Below are 24,407 nucleotides of genomic sequence, written 5' to 3'. Positions count from 1 at the left end.
TTTACGAAAGCTATTTTTAAAAAGATGTCAATTTTTGACAAAACATTGTACAAAAGTTGTTGGTATTAACTTTAATTTCAAATCACATATCAATCAATACCCTCATTGAAATTTCAACAGTAAAAACAATAGAGGAAAATAATATCCGAAGAATCTTACAATCTACATACATAGATAGTTAACTGGAGTATCTACAATTATCTAGGAATATCATTTTTATTATCAGCTTCATTTTTCTCTGAGGTTACGATATGATTAATTGGTTTACGTCAATTTGAATTCGTTTTTTTATAATCTTTTTGTTGATTTATTGTTATTCAGAGATTAAGTATAGGCATATATATTATAATAAGTAAAGTATAGATATTGAATCGAACTATTTCTAGACTTGAAAATACCTCAGTCTCAACCGATAAAATATGGTTTTAAATCCGAAAGTTCGATCTGCTGTTCATCGTGTATTGAACGACCCAGCAGCCAACGTAAGACGGCGCAACTTGACTCCGAAGCGAAACGTTGCAGAAATTGGCACACCCCATTTAAACCCCCATCCACCTACCAACTCGCCCACAATCCACCCTCCGGCTAGAGGCCATAAAGTTGAAGCCCATCAGCTGTGAGCCAGTAATTGTTTACTGCGCACTAAAGACCATTAGGTGGCGGCAGACAAGGTTTGCTGTAGTGCGGTGCTAGAGTACAACCCCACCCCCTGCAAAACCCACCCACCCACCCACCACCCACTCGGTAACAAGCCTCCGCCTTTAGGGCCCTGTTGCTCTGTTTGCTCTTCAGCGCCCTTTCTTAATGGCCGTCGCGCCTCCGATTCGGCCCTTTCCCTTCCACCAAACACCCCCCCCCCTCAATTGCCCTCAAAGTCCCGGTCACGTGCTCTATAGTCGTTGATTGCGCAATAATGCAAATCGGCCGTTGCGCAATAATTGATCGCAGTAGTAGGGGTTACGGTGTGATTGCCGCTTTGGTGCGTTTCTCACGCCTCACCTTTAATATGATGATCTTCCCGTGTAATCTTCCATTCGTATGTACGTGTTTGTATAATAGGTCGATTGTTGATTCTAATGGTTCGTTTACACCGCCCGATTAGCGTGATGGCACGTGGGAATCCGCATATCCTTCGTGCGCTGATGGAAAGCTAACGTGTCGCTAGATCATACAAGATAGTTCATTCCATTCTACTAATGTCATAATAATTTGAAATTTACAAAATTAAAAATCACATATTTCAACAGATTATATCTTCAGCATTTCATCGTATTTTATTCATATTTTTAACAACTGAGCTAAAATTGTTGGAGCGTTTCTATCAATGCGCCAAATTTAACCTGTTATGTTATCGTATAAACTTTACCTATAATCGTATGAGCGTGATCGTATAAACATTTATCTGGTAATCATTTTTCAATTTATCCATCATTATATTTACCTAAATGCAATGTTTTATTTTAAAAATTTTCTTAATTATATTAAAACTTACCTTACTGTGCTAAAAAAAATCCGCTAGCCACTGTGCTGGACTGCAAGCACCTAGCTAAAAATTTCTGTTTTAAGTTAAAATAATGCAAAATCTGCAAGGTTAATTGTTATAATTAGTTTTAAAAATTATTTTATTGGGTATTAAACGTCGAATAATATAATATAATATAATTTGAAAATAGATCCATAACAAGCTCTGTTTGAAACAATACGTTGCCAAAATTCGAACCGAAGGTTCCGCATCATACTTGGCCCATTTTCCACATACAACGAGCTGCACAACTCAAGCGTCGAGATGAATTCAATATATAATAGAATTTTGCACACATGGATTACACATACGTATCATACATTGGCTATACATAATAAGGCAACGGTCACACTGGCCGACGAGTCGACGTCTTCGGCCATTTCAGATTTATTGTCGACGTGAGAATGGCCCCCGGCAATTAGTTCCAAGCGGCTAATAGGGAACTTGGGGACCGTTATCTGGCAATAGAGCGTAGGAAGGCAGTTTAGCCCCCCTGGCAGAACCACCATCACCACCCCCATGGACCCAAGCCGGCTTAATTCCCGGACAGATAATACCACCAGTCTCCTACACACCTTTCGAAATCGACGTATTAAATACACTTAAAATTTAAATTAAAAAAACTCCAGTATACTATTCCAGTATATGTATATGTGGTTTTTTTTGTTCCCATGTCCATTCACCGATTTTCTTTGTATTTTTTTTAACGGAATTGTACGCCCCTGGAGCGTGTACGGCCCCTTTTCCTCCACATTTGCCACCCAATTCCCTCCCGGTCTCCCACACCCCCGTGGTCAGCATCAGCCCTGCCCGGAGAGTGATGGATAACCCAGAACGGGTCAACGGTTTCGGGCATTATTCTCTTTTTCCCTTTTTTCCCCTGTTTCTCTCTGACCAAAAGAGAGCCCACGTATAACTAACCATAACTAACAGGGTTGCTCGGGGATGGATTGCAAATTACGCATTGGGCATTACCATCAAAGACTTCTTTTTTGCGCAGAGAGAGAACCTTGTTCCTTCGCCTAGGCGTTTTCAGTTTATTCCCAACCCTACCCTACCCCCTTTCTACTACTTTTTTTTAGAACCACTCACCCTTTCTAGTGTGAACGCGTATAAAACACTCAAACTGTACGATGTGTTATTTAAACTTTGAAAACAATCTACATACATATGTATATTGCGGGTTTGGTGCAAGCGTTCGACAATCACCAGACAGACTGAACGACAGATAAACAGATAAGTTCCGAATCTTGCCTTATCAAACTCGCCAGAAAGATCCAACTCAATTTTAATAATTACCATTTTAATAATTGCATCTGTGCACATCGAAAGGTTACTCGTCATCTGATGTGCAATCTATCATTCAAGAAGACGAGAATTGTGTTTAAAGCTGCCGTCCAGTTTATCTGTCGTTCAGTCTGTCCGGTGATTGTCGAGCGCTTGCACCGCACCGGTATATTGAATTAACACTTGCCGCACTGTGATGGATACCGAGTAACCAGGACTTATATTTTATTATTATGATATCCATCCAGGAATTACGGCTCTGTTTCAGCCCTCATTTCTTTCATTACTTGCACTTATTTCATATTATTCGACGTAAAATACTTGATTTTTATAGCTAATTACAATAATAAACCTAGCAGATTTTGCAATATTTTAACTTGAAACACACAATTTTAACTGGACGCTTGAAGTCAAACACAGTGGCTAGCGGATTTTTTTTAGCACAGTAATGAAATGTTAAAATTTTACAAAATTTCGATCATATTTAAAAGTTCAAATATCAATATCAAACGCCAGTTAATATATTTCATTGTATCAAATTAAATCTATATATATATATATATATATATATATATATATATATATATATATATATATATATATATATATACATAATGCTCAAACATTTCCTTATATGTATGTACATACATACATATATGGTCCAATTCACACCGACATGAACTAAATTCATAGTAGATTAAACCGGCCGTTTTTATTATTATACGTAGACGCAAATTCCTATTATCCATTGTATGCTCGCACATACAAGCTTAGATAGCATCATCGGCGTTTAAATTGTTCCCGGTTTGTTTAGAAAGCCTGAAAATTTTAATTAACTTACGCGCTATCTAATGCGTGCGATCGGTGTGCGCAAAACCCCTAATGAATTAACCGCGCCATTACGCATAAATTCAAACGCGGTAATAATAATTCCCGGTTTATGCCCACGCGTCAATTTATTTATTAATCCCTCGCTCGTCTGCGTGCTGTGCAGATGCATATTAAACTTCCACGGGATGCATTTGTAAACTTGCATCGAGCGCAATCGCCAACAGACCGCACGGATACGTGCAGCGACCGGCAACAATGGTGTCCGTCAAGACTATTTTGGATGATAATGCATGCTTAGTGTCTGGAATGGATGCTGTGTCTATACTTTTGTACAGAAGATGCTCTTCTATATAATGTTCGATTGGATTGCTCGAATTTCATCCGTTCAGTGATCGCCAATAGCTTTTCACTTTATCTACGTATCCATTCGATTGTGATCGTAAGAAAATTCAACTTTTCATCTCTAATTACGCTTTATTGAAATCAAATTTTACTATACTGAAATATCCAGTGCTACGAATTAACATATGTAGATATAGTAATTTGCAACTATCCCAGTGAAACGTAACAATTTAACCGGTTGAAGTTTGTTATAATGAAATTCGATTGTATCAATTCCAAACATATACAAATACAATTAATTATTATGCAATACCATTGAGACATCTATGGACAAATATATACATACATACAGAGTACAGTGGGTATTATACTTATAATAATCAACAAATCCAAGATGCTAGAAATTCAAATTTGCGAGAAACAGGAATAAGGTATCAAATTGATGGAACCGTTTCAACAATGAAATCAGATAAATTGACAAACTCTTATACAAAACGATCGACCTAGAGTCGCATATATCCAGAAATTGAATCCATGGCCCTTCAGTTGAAAGCATTGCACGTTAACCACCGAGCTATGTTGCTGGTTAGTGTTTTGCATTTGCAGTATTTTACTGCTTTTCTTTTGATGATTGATTCGTTTCTTGATAAAAAGTTCAATCATTCAATGTATTGTATAGGTACATATTCGAAAATATATTCCGAAGTTTTGCACAAAACATTATAAAATTAACAACATCCGTATCATATATAATTCTAAGCAACATATATCAATAATTATCATGCAATGCTTTCAATTTTGTGATCACGGGTCTATCACTGGTGTGTGCTGCTGGCCAGACCTTTGATATGTTACTCCAAGGTCGATCTTTTATTATCAGAGTTTGCCAATTTATTTGATTTCATTGAAACGGTTCCAACAAATTGAACAGAAGTTCGAGCTATTCAGCATCTCGAATTTTACTGATTTGTATAAATGCTGCAAATTTGTCCATACACATAGATACAATGTATCTGAGGATGTTAATCGTTGTTTGTATTTACCTTGTACAGTACTTCTGTACAATGTTTGACCATAGATGTCGTGTTTAATGTAAATAAATGGGTGTATACCTGTATATACAATGATTAATAATTCTTAATATGTATAGCACACTGGACGCGTTGGAGCAATCTGTCAATAAAATAAAATAAGAAGTAATTCAAATAAAATGATATCAGATGTAGAAGATTTTTCGTCACATATGTATGTATGTGTGTATTTGATGTGACTATTGCAAATTGATTACTAGACTAGCTCTGTGTTCAAATTTATATATTTACTTTTACTTGAATGATTACTAATTTGAATAATCTCATATATGTAGTTTGGTTAGTTAACTTCATTGATGACGTTTTGATATACATATGTGATGAATGATAGTCGATGCAATACCATATAAACATCATTCATGATTCCTTACTATGTATACATTAAACTTAGTGGATTCATTAAGCAGATTTTTCTCATATATTGAACGTATAAAAATATAGAAAATTATTCGAAGAAAAGTTCAGAGTTCGATAGTATAATACTCCAACCTAATTCTGAGAGCGTATGTTAAGCTGCAAGTAGTATGCATATATACTAATATTACGCCCTCGAACGCTAATGTATATTGTGTACGTTTGCGCTAATAGAAATGGATTTTGCGTGTTCGCAGAGGGATGCGCTTTATTGATTGAAATTTATGGGTTTTGCCAAGTAAATAGTGAATGCACTATACGTACGTACTAACTATCATACGTGTGTTGTATATTTATATAATTTAATGTCGGGGTTGTAAGTTATATCTGTGTGCGGAGGAAATGAGCCGATGGTACGGAGATATGTGTGGCCGATTGGAAAAGCGGTTTTGGCCTGACCACCGGAAATGCGGTGGCTATTTCTTACCCCCACTCTTTTCCTGAATCGGTGTGATTATGGTGGTCGTAGCACAGTATGGTATAGTGTAGTATAGTTTGACCAGTGATGGCACAGACTATCCCTCTAAAAGTTACGAACGTTTGTCTTCAAACTATATAAAACAATATATACATATGTACATAAAACAGTTATTCAGAGCAAACTATTAATGCATGAGTACAGTCTAGTGTGATGTTTAACCGATTGAAAAATACATTGATTTTTATTTGTATAATTGTTTTTTTTTTTTGTATACTACATACTTAAAATGATTGATTAATTTTTTTCAATTTTGACTCTTTTAAATTTAATATGGATTTAACCGGTTCATAGATACTCAATCGATGCATTTTTTTGATTTAAGTATGGGTTCAAAGGTTGATTTGTTGAACCGATTCAAAGTTTTTCGGTGTCCGATTGACCGATTCGTTTTTCTTTTCCATTTTGATATAAATATTATATATGATGACGCATCCGATTTCTCGTATGTGGCATTAAAAATTGATTCACCCCACATTATATAATACGTATCTCTAAATTCATCCCCTATTCTGTGCCATTTTGGTGGTCACCGTTGAGCGAAAACGCTTGCATCAGTTCCTGACCGGAATTGGAAGACATCCCAAATATTTTGCAAGCGAAACTTTCATCGCAAAACTTCTCAAATATCCATCGAAATACTATGCAAGTTGGTAACTTTTTCTATGCGATTTTGGACAACTCTGCGTACTGTTTGCGGGTCTTCGCTTCTTTCCACGCAACTTTTAATTGCAGCCAGTCGATATGAAATCTGCGTTCGATATTGGATTTGGGGTCGTTGGTTGCTCCTTGCGAGAGGGTCCTTTATTGCTTCCTGTTATCCCAGTAACGGTTCCGTGGCCCTTGATAGAGAACCGTGCACTGGGGTAATAACTCTCGTAAATCAATGGACCGTACAGGATAATGGGCATTCTTATGGTCGGGCGGGAGAGACAAAAAAAAAGGAAAATAAAAGGAAAAACAGATTTATTAGCCCGAAAAGCTTTGTCGAAGATTTTCCTGACATTCGGTCCGCCCTCGCGATGTCACATGAATAAAATCAATTTTTACGCAACGCTTATTATACGTGGCTACGAAAAGCCACTTCTTTTCTTCCACGGGAAATTTTCCTTCCGCCGAATATAATAATAATAACTCCGATTGAATAATTCGCCAGGGTCGTAAATTACGTCGTTATTATTGCCGCAAAATATTTTTTTGTGTGCGAAACGATTCCGCGCTAACGGACGTGCGGCGGGTGATTATTATTATCATCGTTGAATTTCGTCGCTCATTTATTCAAATGTGCATTGTGATGCAATTTATGTGTATTGAAACGCTCGTGTATGCGTTTGTCAGAATGCGAAAATTTTCCGCGCGTTTGTTCCATTGTTAATTCATCATTTTTATTATCTACAGTTTGCGAAATGGATATAATGCGTGAAATCCCTCAGATGTACCGAATTACACATACATATAATAAAAAATCATATAAAAATACAAAACAGATTTTTACCAATTCATTGCTTCATTTTTACCATTTCATTAAAAATGTAGTCGAGTCAACAACAAAACGCAAAACTTGAACAAATTTCATTATTAAATAAATGTAATATATAATTTCGAAAGAGACTTTGTATGTATGTATGTAAGGTTTAAATGTTTGTTGGGAGCATCGAAAATAAATCAAAGTTTCTATGACGACGACATCGATATCGTCGAACATTATTATTTTTTCGATTCAAATAAATTTAATAAAAAAAACAAATGAATGTTTAAGCTGTTTATATTACATATACCGAGCGAAGCCGGGTAAAACCACTAGTAATATATACACTAGATATATATATATATATATATATATATATATATATATATATATATATATATATATATATATATATATATATATATATATATATATATATATCTACTTAACCAGTAGCGTGGTCTAGTGGTGAATGTCGAATTATATCGTACTTGATGTTACGAGTTCGATTCCCGCTATTGGCCAGACCTTGATTTGTCAAGGTCGATCGTTTCTTATCAGAATTTGTCAATTTTTCTGATTTTCATTGAAACGATTCCTGTAAAATTGGCGTTTCCTTCCCAATTTTCTGTTGCGAACCTTTAGTTATTTTTATATCTTAGGTTTCGCCATATTGCTCACCATATATGACTCTGTGGTTGTTTATCGAATATAAAATTCGTATTGTTACATACATGTTAGATTTACATGTATCTATGTAATAATTATGTGGACCAGGAAGGCGCATTTGGGGTTTACCTGTTAAGCCTTCCTGGTATATTTGTATATGTGTATGTAAAAATATTTATGTAAAATAAATAAATAAAAATATGTTGAATGATTATTTCGTCGCATTGATTGTTCGTACAGATGTTACACCAAGTGCTATAAAATGTTATCAAGTGCACGAATGCGTGCATCTGATCACTAGTTAAAAATAAAATTTATGTTTTTAATTGAGATTACTATTGCTAATATACATATGTATGTATCCAATTGAAATCAATTATAATCAGGGGCGCCCAACCATTGTTGCGCGGCCTTTATTTACCGATTACATACATACATATGTACTTGCGAGTAATACTCGAGATTAGATTGTAGTGGTCAGTGTTGTGCCGACCGACCTGTATCGCACCATGGCTTAATTTTAGTGACTTATCCATTTGCAGTGTTCCCGCATGCCGGTCCCAGTGGTGCGTATAGCCCTGACGCGACGATGGGATACATGATGGACGGACAGGCGCAGATGATGCATCGTCCGCCTGCAGATGCAGCTTTCCACCAGGGGTATGCGCATTACCCGCCCGCGGAGTACTACGGGCACCACCTCTAATCCAACCCCCACCCCCAACACACACCACCAAGTGAGTAACATTCTCTATTCATTATTTTTGTTAAGTACCCAATCACGAAAGTACCGTCTCAGACCTAATCCTCGACAGTTTTTGAGGTGAAACTACCTATACATCAAGCACCAGTCTCACTATCAAGAAACAACATGAAAGTATGTGGCCTCACATACTTACATATATCTGGTTAGGTTTCAACTTTTGCTTAAAAAATTTAAGATTTAGTACCTGGGCTCATTTAGTTCTCTCTCTCTCTCTCTCTCTCTCTCTCTGTCATCGTTCTACTTGGCTGAAGATCTTTGTCATCTCCTATAACACTGTTCGACAAATGACAACTTTTTTTTTTGATTCAGAGACGAGGGCCCAGTGAACACGAATCTGGTAATAAAAAATGTTGTTTGGCTTGAGATTCGGAGATATGTATATGTGTGATAACAAAAATTCGTTTATTTTATCGAGGTAAGCCAGTTATTAATAGAATTTTTGTTATTAATCCACAAGATTCCTTAGTCGAAATATAATTTTTCTATTTTATTTTTATATATTTTATACCAGGAAGGCCTAACAGGTAAACCCAATGCGATATAAAGACAATTTAATATATTATCCCTATAAATTCAATTCAGATTCGTGTTTTTAGTTCGCAATTTTACCGATTTAAAATTCTGCACACTTCCAATTAACCCTTTTAAACGAAATCAAAAAATAGTGTGACCAAAACACTATCCCAATAAACATGTTTCAATAGAAAATATTCAATATAAAATAGTATTAACAGTGGGAAAAAATCCCAAGTGAAAATACATACTTTTGACTTTTGATTTGATCTGGATCACTACTTAAAGCTGAAAAGTACTACAAATGAAAGATAAAATGCCCGACTATAGATTCCAATATTCATTTTGAACAGGAAATTGACAGATTCTGAGACATCGACCGAACAGCACCAAGATATAGAATAATCGCGCGATTTAAAAAACACATATACATATCTCTGAATCTCAAGCTATTATTTTTTATTACCAGATTCATGTTTACTTGGCATAGATCTATAAGAAAAGTCATATCTCGTCTCTGAACCATTTTTTGTGTTGAGCAATGTAATTGAAGCTGTTGTGTGAACACTGTCACCACAAAACAACCTATGACTCTCTTCTGTAATTTCCTCTCCACGCCACCATCACTAAGACTCTCCGCTCTTTTCGCCATTTGAAAACCTGGACAAATATCAAAGAAGGCAAATATCAAACCTTCAACTCCTGAAAAATAGATTTGTTTTGTTCTTTGTGCCGTATAGGTACTCTCAACGTCTGTCTCTAACACGTTTTGAACACTTCAAGGTTTCTTCTTTCAGTCGCCTTTACTGTCCAATCAATAGCATAGAAGTATGCTGTTGATTGGCCAGTGGATGAATATTTGCCCTCTTTGAGATACCTTTTATATTATATTATAATACATTCTGTAAGTACATAGGTGAATAGTGGAATTTATCAGTATTTGAATTTGCAAAAATATTGTTAAGAACGTAAGTGTCTACCTCTTGTTAGTTTGACTGTTCCTGTCAAATTTTGCCTTGTCAATTTGTATTCAACTCTTAAAAAATTAAAAATTAGTGCCTGGACTCATTTCTCTTCCTCTCTAATTTTTTCTTAGCTGAAAATTGTTGTTATCTCCCATAATTAAAGAGCTGTCATCAGCGAATATTATATGGACATCTAGACTCAATCGGTTCAATGTATTGGGGATCTCTCTATTCTAAAATTTCTTCTCCACTCCATTATGTATATCAAAATTCTTGATTGTTTTCGCCACACATCTCCAAATTTTAAGATCTTTAAGCTGGTGATAGTAAATCTGCAACTCCCGAAGAATGTATTTGCCATCTAGGGATTCTTAAAATCTGTCTTGAACTCCATGTTTTTAACACCTCAATGTTTCTTCTTTCAGTCGCCTTTACGGCATAGAAGCATATATATGTACATATAATATTATAGGTACATTAGTGCTTTATTGATATGAATCTTTGTTCTCTTTAAGATACCCTTTTTCTTTATATTCAATAAGTGGATAGTAGAAGAAATCAGCATTTGAATTTGTAAAATATATCTACTATTCTCTAGTTATTGGGAAATACTTCTGGAGATTAAGTTCCGGATGTAAGCTTAGTTTTGAATATTGATTCTATGTATTTGTAAATTATATGCTGAAATTTAGCATTTTCGCTAAAATTTTGGATATTGTTCGGTGTGCGTTGTTAATTTTATTTTTCTTGTCCACAGATGATGCAAATAATATCCAAAAAGACTGTTACTCCGATTGACCATCCGACGATCTGCAAGTCCGCGACCGGCTACGAAACAGACTGGATCAGATAATCAATAAAAATGCGAAGTGTTTCGCATTTTTCGTCAGCGTGGACACATTTGAGCCACACGAGCAACATCTGCATATATTAAATATATATATATATATATATATATATATATATATATTATATAACAAAACATTGGAAGAAGACAAAATATATACCTTTGTATAGACGTGTATATTTGAAAAAAAAAGAAACGAGAAGAACCGTTAAATATCATTCATGTGATTCACTCATTGTACAAAGAAAAATTGTGTATAAAATTAATTTTATTATTTTCTTGTATATCGAAAAAATTGTGTTTGCGTGTGTGATTTTTGACCTGTCATTGTGATCGTGGCTTAAACTAATAGCATGAGCATCTTTTCTAAAAAAAAAAATGAATAACTCTTTTTAAATTGAAAAATATTATATATTTTAAATTGATACAACGAAGAGATCATCAAATAGTTTGGCACCGCTGATCGGTGCGAAGCTTCTTCTTCAGGGGAAGAGAAAGACTGGAATCTTCGTGTGCGACTTCTTCGTCTATCGCGGTTTCTACAAAAATAAATAAAAAGTATACGATTACTTAAAAATTATAAAAAAAATAACAATAAAAAATTAGACTCCCCCGTGAAAATGTGCAACTGTGGGTCGCGGCGTCCCACCCCTTCACCCTCCCCCACCCCCATCCCATATAAATATAGTAAAAAGCGCATTTTCGCATGATACGATTTAAAAGTGACTTAATTTCGTTGAAGGTTTGTTCACAAATCAACAATCAAAAAATATTATGAGGTGCAATTGTATCGCTACGCTTTTTCATCGTCCACTCCCGCCATCCCTTCACGACCCCCCTCACCTGAAAAAAATCATATAAATATTGATAATGCGAGAGCGGCGGACTGTTCGATCGTGATCCACAAGTGTAAATTATTATATTATAAATAAGGGCGTGGATGTGTATCGAAAAGCGTAGTGTCATTTAAGTTTAAGAAAAAACCTTAAAATATTAATTAAATATGAAATTGATATGCAATGTTAATAAAAAATAACTAAATAATGTAATATTATTTGTAAAGGTGTGTTTTTCTTTTTTTTAGTAAATATTACACATTGAATGTAAATCGCAACTCCTTTTTTTTTTTTTTTTTGAAGACTACTGCCCCTACCTATCCTCCCCCCCCCCTAAATGATTTAAAAATAATTTTTAGTATGGATATAGTGCTCTACACGTAAATCGTAAGTGATATTTGACCTAGTTTAAGAATTGTGTATAAAAATTGTGAAGAGATCTAGGAAAATCTAATTTTTTGTTGTGCGTACGTACGGGGGTTGTAAGGACGCTTCCTCGGAAACAATTTATTTAAATTGAATAAAAAGAATAATAATTAGCAGCTTTTTGGCTGCTAATCTGTGGTAGGACTTGTACATATTATAATTAATAATTAAATAACACAATTTGTCATCAGATATTATTTATAAGCTAACATCAGAATATAAAAACCAACACACACGAGATGAAAAATGAACATTGTAAAAAATTGAACCGAAAGTTTACACATTTTGATTGAAAATTACATAGCTTTTTGTATACGTAAATAAAATACATATTCTTTTCTTCTTGAATTTGAAAGCTAATATGAATTTAAAGTTAAAAAGAAAAAAACGAAACGTGAAAATCTGACGAATGAAAGGAAAATAAATTCGAACGCGCTATACAATATATTTATATACCGTTCGGTGCTTTTAAATGTAAACATAATAATATATATATATATATTTATCGAAATTTAAATATGAAACCTTACATTTGACTATCTTCACCGTTTTATTCAATTCTCGATGACTTTTCGTTTCAATTCGTTGCAAAAAGAAAATTAATCATTTATGTGAAATCGTCTACAATTTTTTCTGTTTTTATTTTGAATTTTAAAACGAATATACGTAAATTTCACAGAAATATCACGAAATTAAAATGAAAACTGATGCTGAAAAATATTTTTAATAATGTAATTTTATTATGATCGAACAATTTTATATTAGCACGCTGTGAAAAATTGACTAGTACATTTTTGCACATACGTACAACTAAAGACTGCGTATAAATTAATAAAAAAAAACATAGAAAGGTTGCTAATACGAAATTGTTTCGAATACGATTTTAAACTTATGGACAAACTGAAATGTATACCAAAATTGTCAAATATAGAATTGTTTCTATAGAAACGCATATTGTAAACGTATGTGATTATAGTCTAATGTGTATTGTATAAAAAATGCAGAAGAAATCAAATGTAAAATTCATACATTTTCTTACGACATCGTATTGTTTTTATTTATTTTTTTGACGAATACTTCTAATTTCAGATTTAATTTGGCTTTTCTATTTCATTCTTGCGGATACACTGAGCAATTTTTAACATGCTTTTTTAAAATGTCTGTATAATATTTTAAATGGGAAAGACCAAGACAATCAAATTGTATACGAGTGACAAATCACGAATCAATTTAATTTATTGTTTATTTCGAATTTATTTATTTATCCATACTAGCTATGGTACAAACACAGGGTACTGTTGTTATACGAACTATATCAATATCTGATTTAATACAAACAAATTATATACCACATTATAATTTCGTTAGTTTATAGAATTGCTCAATGTATCTCTCGGAGTAAATTTATTCTCGCAGATTTCTCACACGAAAATCATTTCGCTTTTTTCAATTTATAAATATATAAAAAAAAATTAATTAAAATTAACCTTCTGATGATGAAGTCTCACGTTGTATATTCATCATAAGCCTTATTCAATGTATACGATATGAAAAAAAAATAATAATCATTTTTTGCAAAACGTGAATGTGTTAAATTTTTTGAACAAAAAAATAAGAACTTAATATTAAATTTAAATTTAAAAGAAACGTTCACACAATACGAAAATAAATCACAGAAATATATTATATATATGTATATGTTTACACTTATGAAGTTAAAATGATGAAATATTGAATATTTAAAATATGTACTACAGATTGCTTAGAAAATTATATTTTCTTCGATATACAATTATTTTTATTAGGAAATATTGTTTTGAATGTTTAGTTTCCAAATGATTATCAATTGAATTCTTTCACATTTGTAAAAACAGTCACTTTGATCCGTAAACTCTTTCAAACCAACAAGTAAACAGTTTTTAAAATTAAACTTTTGGAATTATCGTTTGGAAGCTAAATTTTCGGAACTGTTCAAATTTCAAATTCCACAAAGTGAAACTTGTATAATCAAACCTTCAAAACTGTTGCTGTTGTTTATTAATTTTTTCTACGTACCTGGTCGCCATTTTGTCTTCATCGATCGACTTTTTTGTTTTAAGAAATATCAAAAATAAAAAGAGCAACACGAACGTAAGTTTTGATTAGGACGAGTTTCGCCATTGCACAATGTTTTAATTTCGTTTCTACATAATGAAAACATATCATTGTATACAATTAATTTTTTCATGCAAAATATTCTTTTTCGTCCGTGAAAAAAAAGCTTTTTCGTTCTTACGACACGCGAAGTTGTTGATAAGTTTTAATTGAATTTAATAAAAAAAAGAAACGACTCTTTTTGTAAAAGTGTAAAAATTGTATTTGAGTTTTATAGTGTCTCACCTGTTCTCGTTATTTAATAATTTGTAATATACCTATATATACTTTTCGTATTGTTTTATCTTTTTTTGTATCTATTGTAAAGTAAAAGAGAATATGTTTTTGTTTCGCTCAAGAGTTTCTCTATTTGTTCGTCATTTCTATTAATTTTATTCTTTGTGTAAAAAATTTTAAAATAAAAATTAAAAACACAGAGTGATACTGAATAATTATTATTGAGTAAAAAATGAAAATTGAGAAACATGCAAAAATGTTAAATTAATTGATAATATTATTAAAAAAGCGGACTATATATTATATATGTGTATGTATGAATTTTTTATCCAACATTTAAGATAATTAGTGCATATGCTATAAACTTACCTCTATACTGAATTTAATTAATTATTATATATAAATAATGAAATATATTATTATTGATTGATTATTAAGTGATTTAAAATAATAATGTGGTGACGAATGATGCGCGGGTGAGCTTGAGTCCTCTGTATAGTGTTTTTTTTTTTTTTTGAATGATGGAATAATGAAATTTGTCAGCATTATGAATGCTACATCTTGTGTAAAAAAATTATTAAAAAAAAAATATTAAAAAAAAATCTTGTGTTTTATTTTCATTTCAGCACGTTCACTCACACACATATTAAAAAAAAATCACACATTTTTAAATACTTACACAAAACTAGACTTCTGCATTGAAATCACTTTCAATATCAAATTCAGTAAATTTTATGTATGAATTTATACATTTTTGTTACATATGTTTAATTAATTATTCAAATGCTAAGCTTTATCTATAAAATTTGAGAGGAATATATATTTTTTTTCAATCAATTTCTTTATATTCTTAGATATCAAAAAATATATATGTAAATAGCGTTTGCATCATAACAATGATCATATTTTAATGAGGAAAATATAAATTTTGACCATTCAAGTTTAACAAAATTTTGTTGTAGTTTTCTACATGATAATTTTGTTGTAGTTCATATATGTATAATATTACTTACTGCAGTTCTCAAATTATCATTTATATAAAATAATATACCACAGTTACTATTTGTATGAAATTAAGTACAAAAATGTTGAAGCATCACTAATGTGATGTAAAAATTCTATACATCGATCCCGATTCTTAAACCCAGATTAAAAAATCTCACATCACAATTTCTGAATAGAAAGTATATAACTTGTATTAAATGCGTAAATAAAACTTCAAAAAAAATACCAGTTTGTAAACAAAGGGAACAGGGAATTGAGAGTGCAACGAGCTCATTTTCCGCTACAACTCATACGCGCGCGCACGCATGTGTGAGCGCGTTGATGGATGCATTTTCCGTATCGAGACCCTATTTTCCCCCACCACCCCTATTTTCCTCCCCTGTGAAAGGGTAGGCCCTGTAGGGAAAGCCTCTCCCGTACGGAAGGTTGACAAATGGGTCGGCAGCTGTATCGCGCGCGCCCAGCGAGATGGAATTGCAACTTTAGTTACGGAAAAGGGACTCGTCTTTCAACCCCCATCCCCCCCCGAAAAACCACCCCCTAAAACAATTTATTATTTTGCGTCGGTCAGGAATAAGTTCATAATAACTGAAGCACTTGAAAAAAAAGGAATTCATCATGACGAGCTGTAGGTATTATTCGTATCTGCAAGCACTTAAAAGAAGTACCGTTTAGAAAGTTGAAAGCGGATTTTGTAGTGATTTCGTATAAAAGTGAGCCAAGTTAACCTTCTGAAAATATCTTTAAGAACATAAATTTATATAAATAAGAAATTTGACTACATTAAAAAATAGATTTCATTCGATAGATATCTGGATTCAATTTATTACTTCATCAAATATGACTATTAACTAAAACAATAGATTAGGTTAAGTTCATTTTAGTATCCTAATTATTTTTACATAAAAAAATGATTTATCGATTTAATTGTTTGTGTCAAATGAAAACCAAATAAAATGATTGATGACTTTTATTATATAATATGTATGTATAGTTTATATGCTGATTATTATTAATGAAAGTCACTTCAGTAGAAAATAAATATTTGCTATAATTTATTCTAATTGACTTCTATCATTTTTCATAAGCTTCAATCCATAAGAAAATTTTTCAATTCCATTCTTATTACCTAATCGATGGAAGAAGGTAATAGAAAATGATGGAATATACTTTTCAGATTTTTTTAAGAATTTTCTTACCCAAAGTATTTCTCTATCATTGTAATCGATATATGTATGTCATGTATTAAACGCAATGTGACATCTTCAAATTTCTTAGAAAATATTTTTAGAAGGATTACACTGTTCGACACGAAAAATGGTTCAGAGACGAGATAAGACTTTTCTTATAGATCTATGCCCAGTAAACATGAATCTGGTAAAAAAAAATGTTGATTGGCTCAAGATTCAGAGATATGTGTTTTTTAAATCGCACGATTTTTCTATATCTTGGTGTTGTTCGGTCGATGTCTCAAAATCTGTCAATTTCCTGTTCAAAATGAATATTGGAATCTATAGTCGGGTATTTTATCTTCCATTTCTAGTACTTTTCAGCTTTCAAATCTCTCTAAGTAGTCATCCAGTTCAAATCAAAAGTCAAAAGTACGTATTTTCACTTGGGATTTTTTCCTACTGTTAATACTATTTTATATTGAGTTTTTTCTATTGAAACATGTTTATTGAGATAGTGTTCTGACCACACTATTTTTTTTTTCGTTTAAAAAGGTTAATTGGAAGTGTGCTGAACTTTAAATCTGTAAAATTGCGAGCAAAAAGGTCGTACTAGTGTTTACTCGTATTTACACGAATCTGAATTGAATTAATAGGGATAATATATTAAGTTATCTTTATAAGAAAATTAAATAAAATTCCACTTAGAAAAATCATATTTCTACTATTCTTGTGGATTAATAACAAAAATTCGTTTATTTTATCGAGGTAAGCCAGTTATCAAATAGTCTTTATATTGTAAATTAATTCAATTAAAAGGATGTAAGAAGCAAATAACAACCACTTCTCTATAGTTTATGCCTATATATGTACATACATATATATAAAATATAACATTTAAAACCCCGTGTAATTAAACAAGCGACTCAGTTTGAAGGATGTAATAGTATGATGTAGATGGGGGCCCAATCCGACCCCCGAGAGGCCCCATAGGCCCCCGGCGTTATCGGAAGCCCTGAGCCGTCAAGGTGCGTCATTACTCAACGTCCTCCAACCCCATAGACCCCCTCAACAACCACTCTTTTCCCTCTGCAAATCCTCCCGCCACACTCGAGTTGTCGCCAGTCGACCGAAATCGAAAGTTTAATGCACTCATAATAAATTACCAACACCGCTTTTTACGTCGTGCACTTTCCTCGGGTCTAGGTCATATCCCTGACAAACGCATACCCCAAATTTGCAATGCTGATGATTTAAATACCACTACTATTACAACTGAGTCACGTAATTAAGATTACCGTAACTTCGTTAGACTATGTGATAATATTAGACTATTTTTTATTCATATTGAAATGCTGCTACTTCACGGTCAATTGTTACATAGGAAAACAATTTTTCAGGATAAATTATAACTTATAGTATAAACTCAAGTATACATACATTCGTACGATTTATTTGGAATCTGGAAAATGCATCAATACTTTGTTTTTGTTTATTTTTTCCATTTACCATGTTATTTTGTCACATTGTACGAAATGTTAGTGATTTTCTTAACGTACATATAGGTACATAGTTTAAATGCCACTGGTTTCAAATATATTCAAAAGAAACTTGTCAGAAGGATTCAAAGCAGTTGGATATGTATGTTCGTATAATCGGTCGTATCTATTTGAATGCCATTTTGATATTTAGATGCTTTTCATAAATTATGTTTTCATAACTTGTTCATAAATTATGTTCACAATGCATCTTAGGTATATTCTAATAACTACTGATTGCAGTGATCATTATCCACTTTACACATTATTTGAGTCGTTATAGTTATATGTGACGTAAGTCCACTTTTCTTCATTTCGATAAATATTTCGCACAACATTAAAAATAATGTCTTGCATTTTACAATATTTAAAAACACTGGTCGCTAATATGTTTATTCTGTTTTCCGAGATTCTGGACATATCGAATTAAAAGTAGTGATAGCAATTTGTGAATTCAGTCAAACTGAAATAGTGTTTTTGGAACTGAAAATTGACTTCTGCCACTTTCAAACATAGCGGCTCATTTATATATGGTATTATCTTATTTTAATGATACTGTATATGTACATAATTGACTGTTTATAATTTTTATATTATATTGACTTAAATAAATTGAAATGTAAATGGGTGGGTCAGGTGGCGAAAAGGATGGACGAAAGAAGTGCTTGAATGGTACCCGATATAATATAAAATGGTGCAAATTAGGTCACAGGGAGATGCGTGGATGAAATAAAAAAAATGTGTGGGATGAGTTGAATGAGAGTTGATCAAAACAGTGACGAATAGAAGCGTGTTGGAGAGGTCTTAATATCACAATTGCTATTTTTTAATGTTAATAAAGAAAGATTTCATATCTTTCGAACTTGCCAAATAAAATCCAATCAAATGCTACATTATTTGATTGAATGTCCCTGAAAAATCAACGATTCGTATTCTCATAATAGTTCTCATAATTTGACCACGACATTTTGAAGTTATGGTTAACTAGTTAAGATTTGAAAGTATATCAAAATATCCAAATAGAAAATCAAATGATTTTTTTACGTACATAAAAGGTAAATTATCAAATTGGTTGCAACCAAACTCGGATTTCAGCGTGTATTTTTTTGTATTCAGGATCGGGATCACTCTTGTTTGGGATCGTGATCGACGTTCTGCCTCGTCAACCGTTTTCAATAATCTCAAAACGAAATACGCGCAATAATAACACGGCGAAATTATTGCCGCCTAATGAGATTAACGCGGGAGGAAGTGGGAGACCGGAAGTGGGTGGGGTTGGGGGGTCGGATTCGTACATAAATTACGGTCGGGGGCGCCGATTCCGCGCGCGCCACCTGTATCAACTTATATAAACTAATTATAAACAGAGAATCGTATTTACCTCCGGGAAGAGCCGGGCCCGCACCTGACAGGTTTATTGGCTAATTTAAGTTTTGCGTAAGGAGAGAACCAGGTAACGATCTCTCCAGATGCCATAAATACAGGGTGGGGGGGGGGTCTCTCGCACCCCATCCGACTGCGAAAGTACATACCTACCTGGCTGCGGTAATTAAGGGAAATGCCTGCGAGATGAAATTAGCCCGCCAGGCAGTTCGCCCGAGAAACCTTTGATTTCCATCGACCGATCTTCTTGAGAATGAGGATTCGTCTTCGTTGTCGAAAAATTTGTGTGGATTTAAGTTTGATTTTTAAATGATAATTTCAAATCGAAAAACAATTGAATGAATTTTTATCAATATTATATTACAAAAGAAAAAAATCTACTACTAAGCATTTTCACAGTACGAAATATTTCATTTCAAAATCGTCGACCTAAACGCGCCTTAAGATAACTATTTTACAATCACCGATTACACTGTTTGACACGAAAAATGGTTCAGAGACGAGATATGACTTTTCTTATAGATCTATGATCTATATATCTATATACGAATTTTTGTTATTTTATCGAGGTAAGCCAGTTATCAATAAAAATTTTGTTATTAATCCACAAGAATAGTCGAAATATGATTTTTCTAAGTGGAATTTTATTATTAAAGACAATTTAATATATTATCCCTATTAATTCAATTCAGATTCGTGTAAATACGAGTAAACACTAGTACGACCTATTTGCTCGTAATTTTACCAATGTAAAGTTTAGCACACTTCCCTTTTTAACGAAAACAAAAAATAGTGTAGATATAACACTATCTCAATAAACATGTTTCAATAGAAAATACTCAATATAAAATAGTAATAACAGTGGGAAAAAATCCCAAGTGAAAATACGAACTTTTGACTTTTGATTTGAACTGGATGACTACTTAGAGAGATTTGAAAGCTGAAAAGTACTACAAATGGAAGATAAATTACCCGAATATAGATTCCAATATTCATTTTGAACATGAAATTGACAGATTTTGAGACATCGACCGAACAACACCAAGATATAGAAAAATCGTGCGATTTAAAAAACACACATATCTCTGAATCTCGAGCCAATCAACATTTTTTATTACCAGAATCGTGTTTACTGGGCATAGATCTATAATAAAAGTCATATCTCGTCTCTGAACCAAAAAAAAGTCGTCATTTGTCGAACAGTGTGAATCTCAAAACATTGGTGAATCTGTCATAGAATCTACAAGTAACAGAATTCTATTCAGGATTTGTGTTTTGGGTTATAAACGATTTTAAGTGAATCATTTTAAACTACTTGGTGTTTTGAGAGGTCAGTATTGGAGACATTATTCCATACATGTTTTGAATATTTCATATGAACATTTTTCATTATCATATTATTAAAAAAAGTAAGCATAGTAAAACTTTCAAGAGCTTTTTGAATAGTTTCAGTCTATATATAAAAACCAATCAACTATATGAAAATCTGATTCAAATTTTCAATTTTAAACAGAATAATATATTTTCAGATCTGATTTTGAAGCTTTAAGAACTCTTTTATCATTTATTATATACATATGTATGTATATGTAGAAAACAAATCATCCAAATCAACTCGAAAAAAGACATCCATTAGTTTTCAAGTGTTAATCGGGAAGTATTTTAATTTTACTTTACAGACGATGTCATCATCCTTCCATTGACATTCTTGCGGTTCATCTGTTTAACAAATAACGATTCATATACATATGTATGTATGGTACAGCTCAAGTGCACCCCGGTTCGTAAAGAATTATTGATTTTAGTTGAAGTACTAACTGTTGAAAGATATCTTCAAATAGACTCATCAGGTGTCGCATGAATCTTTTAGCTGTCAAAGCCTTTGAAATATCAAAACGACGAGTATTTAAAAGGAAAATTCTATGGAAACCAGATGTTGGTATAATACACAGAATGTTGAACAATGTTGTAATATAATGTTGCTATTTTTCTCGTTTACGCTAATCTTTAAAATATTGCAACTCAAGCATAGATATACATATGTATACATAGAGTATGGGAACGTGACCATATTTTTTTTGTAGGAAATAAAAAAAATATTGAGATAGAAAACCAATCCTTAGTGGTAAATTTAAAAATTAGCTAAATAAGTTCATTACATCACGGAAAAACAGTATATTTTTGACTGAACAGTATTCACTAGATAATCTATTATACGTATTTTAAACCATTAAAAAATCACAATCGATAGGAAAAACAACTGACTATTAATCAATACTAAATTTTGAGTTCAAGACCGTAACACCCAAAAAACTGTAAAAATTTCGCATTTTTTTGAGCGCCCATATCTCATAACAGAAAAGAAAACAACAAAAATCATTTTCCATATTCAATGGGTCAAATTTAGTAAACATTTATTAGTTTTCGCTCTGGTAATTTTTTTGTTGCCAGTGTAAATCAATTCAAGTTTATGAATTGCATAGATAAATCTAAAGGACAGAGCAGTGAAATAAAGGACTATCCTCTTAAATGAAGGACATTGTATAGTCAACGTAAGTATGGGACGAATGATCGAGGAATACTCATGAACGGATGCGGTGCATCCGCCCTAATATCGGCAGACAAATTGAACGACAGATTAACGGACGGGTGCTTTAAATGCAATTCTCGTCTTCTCGAATGATAGATTGCACATCAGATGACGGGTAACCTTTCGATGTGCACAGATTCAATTATTAAAATGGTAATTATTAAAATTGAGTTGGATCTTTCAGGCGAGTTTAATAAGGCAAGATTCGATAAGTTCCGAATCTTGCCTTATTAAACTCGCCAGAAAGATCCAACTCAATTTTAATAATTGCATCTGTACACATCGAAAGGTTACTCGTCATCTGATGTGCAATCTATCATTCGAGAAAATGAGAATTACGTTTAAAGCTGCCGTTCTGTTAATCTGTCGTTCGTTTGTCTGGCGATTTTAGAGCGGATGCACCAAACCCCTCATGAACAAACTATGTACATTTGTACATAGTTCATTTGTCTGTTCTTTGCAAATCTGTTATTTTGTGTACACTTTAACTGGCCAGATTGGTGTTTGTTTATGAACGAACGAAATGTGCGAAATGTTTCCAATGAATCATCCCATACCTGACCTAAAATATCGTTTATTTCAAAAACAAAAAAATACGGAGCTACCTACAGCTTTGACTATGTGACTGTGCGTGTAATGGCGTCGGTTTCACCATGGAATTGACCATGGGTCCCCATTTCTAAGGGGGTTTCGTGTTGAGAGGTCGTTACGCGCCGGTGCGGTGGCCCAATCCGCTCTTGCCACCGGAATATCGCCCTAAGGCTCCACCCATTTCAAATTCAAATTTCAAAAACACCATATATGTATAATGTACGTGTACATTCTATGTTTTCAGTGCGATAATTCCTCGGGGCCGGACTCGTTATTTAAAGGGCCGCCTTTGATATTTCTATATTATACATAATACGCTCACTCGAAGCGTATTCGTGACCGACAATGAAAAGCATATTTCATCGGTCCGAGCGCATTTCCAAACACCGTGCTCGTAAAAATATAGAGGTTTGTGTTGTCCATGCGAATGTTTCGTAATCTTGATGATACAGTCTTAAGTGTATCGTCTATTCGTATGAGGAAATGCAAAAGTTAACAAAGTTGCGCGGAAGCGTTAAATTTTAAGATTCATATTAACTTGCAAACGAAATACATACACCAAAGATTCAATTTAAAGTTCTGTTAGATTGTTTTGAAGTATTCATATTTTTTTATTTTACATATATACCAGGAAGGCCTTTACAGGTAAATCCCAATGCGCCTTCCTGGCCAATTACAAATACAAATACAGCATTTTTATTATAAGTCGTTGAATTGCGAGACACTGAAAAAACTAACGAGACATCTATGAATTGTACATAAATTTTTATTGTACATCAATCAAATTTTTCAAATAGTGGTGACATAGTAGGTAGGAAGGATTTTTAGCCAATTTTTTTTTTCCGGGAACCGTTTCAACAATGAAATCAGAGAAAATTGGCAAACTTTGATAGGAAACGATCAACCTGGAGTCACAAATCCAGGTCTGACCAACAGCATACTCTGCAAAATTCATTTTCATTCAGGGATAGAACCCGGCACCTTCTTGACGGTAAGCAGAAGCTTAACGTCCGAGCTATGCTGCTGGCTATGCTTTGTTAGAACAATCATGAAAACTCCTAGCATTTATTTATTTATTAATAACAATATTTTTTTCAAAACATCGACCACAAAAAGACTACATATTTATTTCTGTATTTATTTATCCATTATATATTAACTCCGACTACAGGTGCCACTAAATGTTGCCCAAGACGACACCTACGATCAAACTTTTGTACATAAGTACCAAATACATAATGATTATGCACAAAATATGAGTTGAAAACACTGTGCGACAACCCCTACCACTCAACTCTTCCACTGC

The 24,407-nt window shown here is 33.0% G+C and overlaps 1 protein-coding gene across 1 annotated transcript in view; it reads left to right on the top strand.

Moving 5' to 3' along the window:
• hth (Meis homeobox homothorax) overlaps positions 1–13,999 on the top strand; it is a 473,716-nt gene extending 459,717 nt beyond the window's left edge. Inside the window, exons 15-16 of the mRNA XM_077443725.1 lie at positions 8,645–8,839; positions 11,104–13,999. Coding sequence (XP_077299851.1) covers positions 8,645–8,808 — 164 coding nt within the window. The 3' untranslated portion in view covers positions 8,809–8,839; positions 11,104–13,999. The remainder of the gene's footprint in view (positions 1–8,644; positions 8,840–11,103) is intronic.
• Positions 14,000–24,407: the final 10,408 nt, after the last annotated feature.

This window comes from Arctopsyche grandis, chromosome 13 (assembly GCF_051622035.1).
Source record: "Arctopsyche grandis isolate Sample6627 chromosome 13, ASM5162203v2, whole genome shotgun sequence".
Classification (NCBI taxonomy): Eukaryota; Metazoa; Arthropoda; class Insecta; order Trichoptera; family Hydropsychidae; genus Arctopsyche; species Arctopsyche grandis.
The sequence above is the reverse complement of the archived record's forward strand: the minus strand, read 5'-3'. Positions and strand labels throughout refer to the sequence as shown.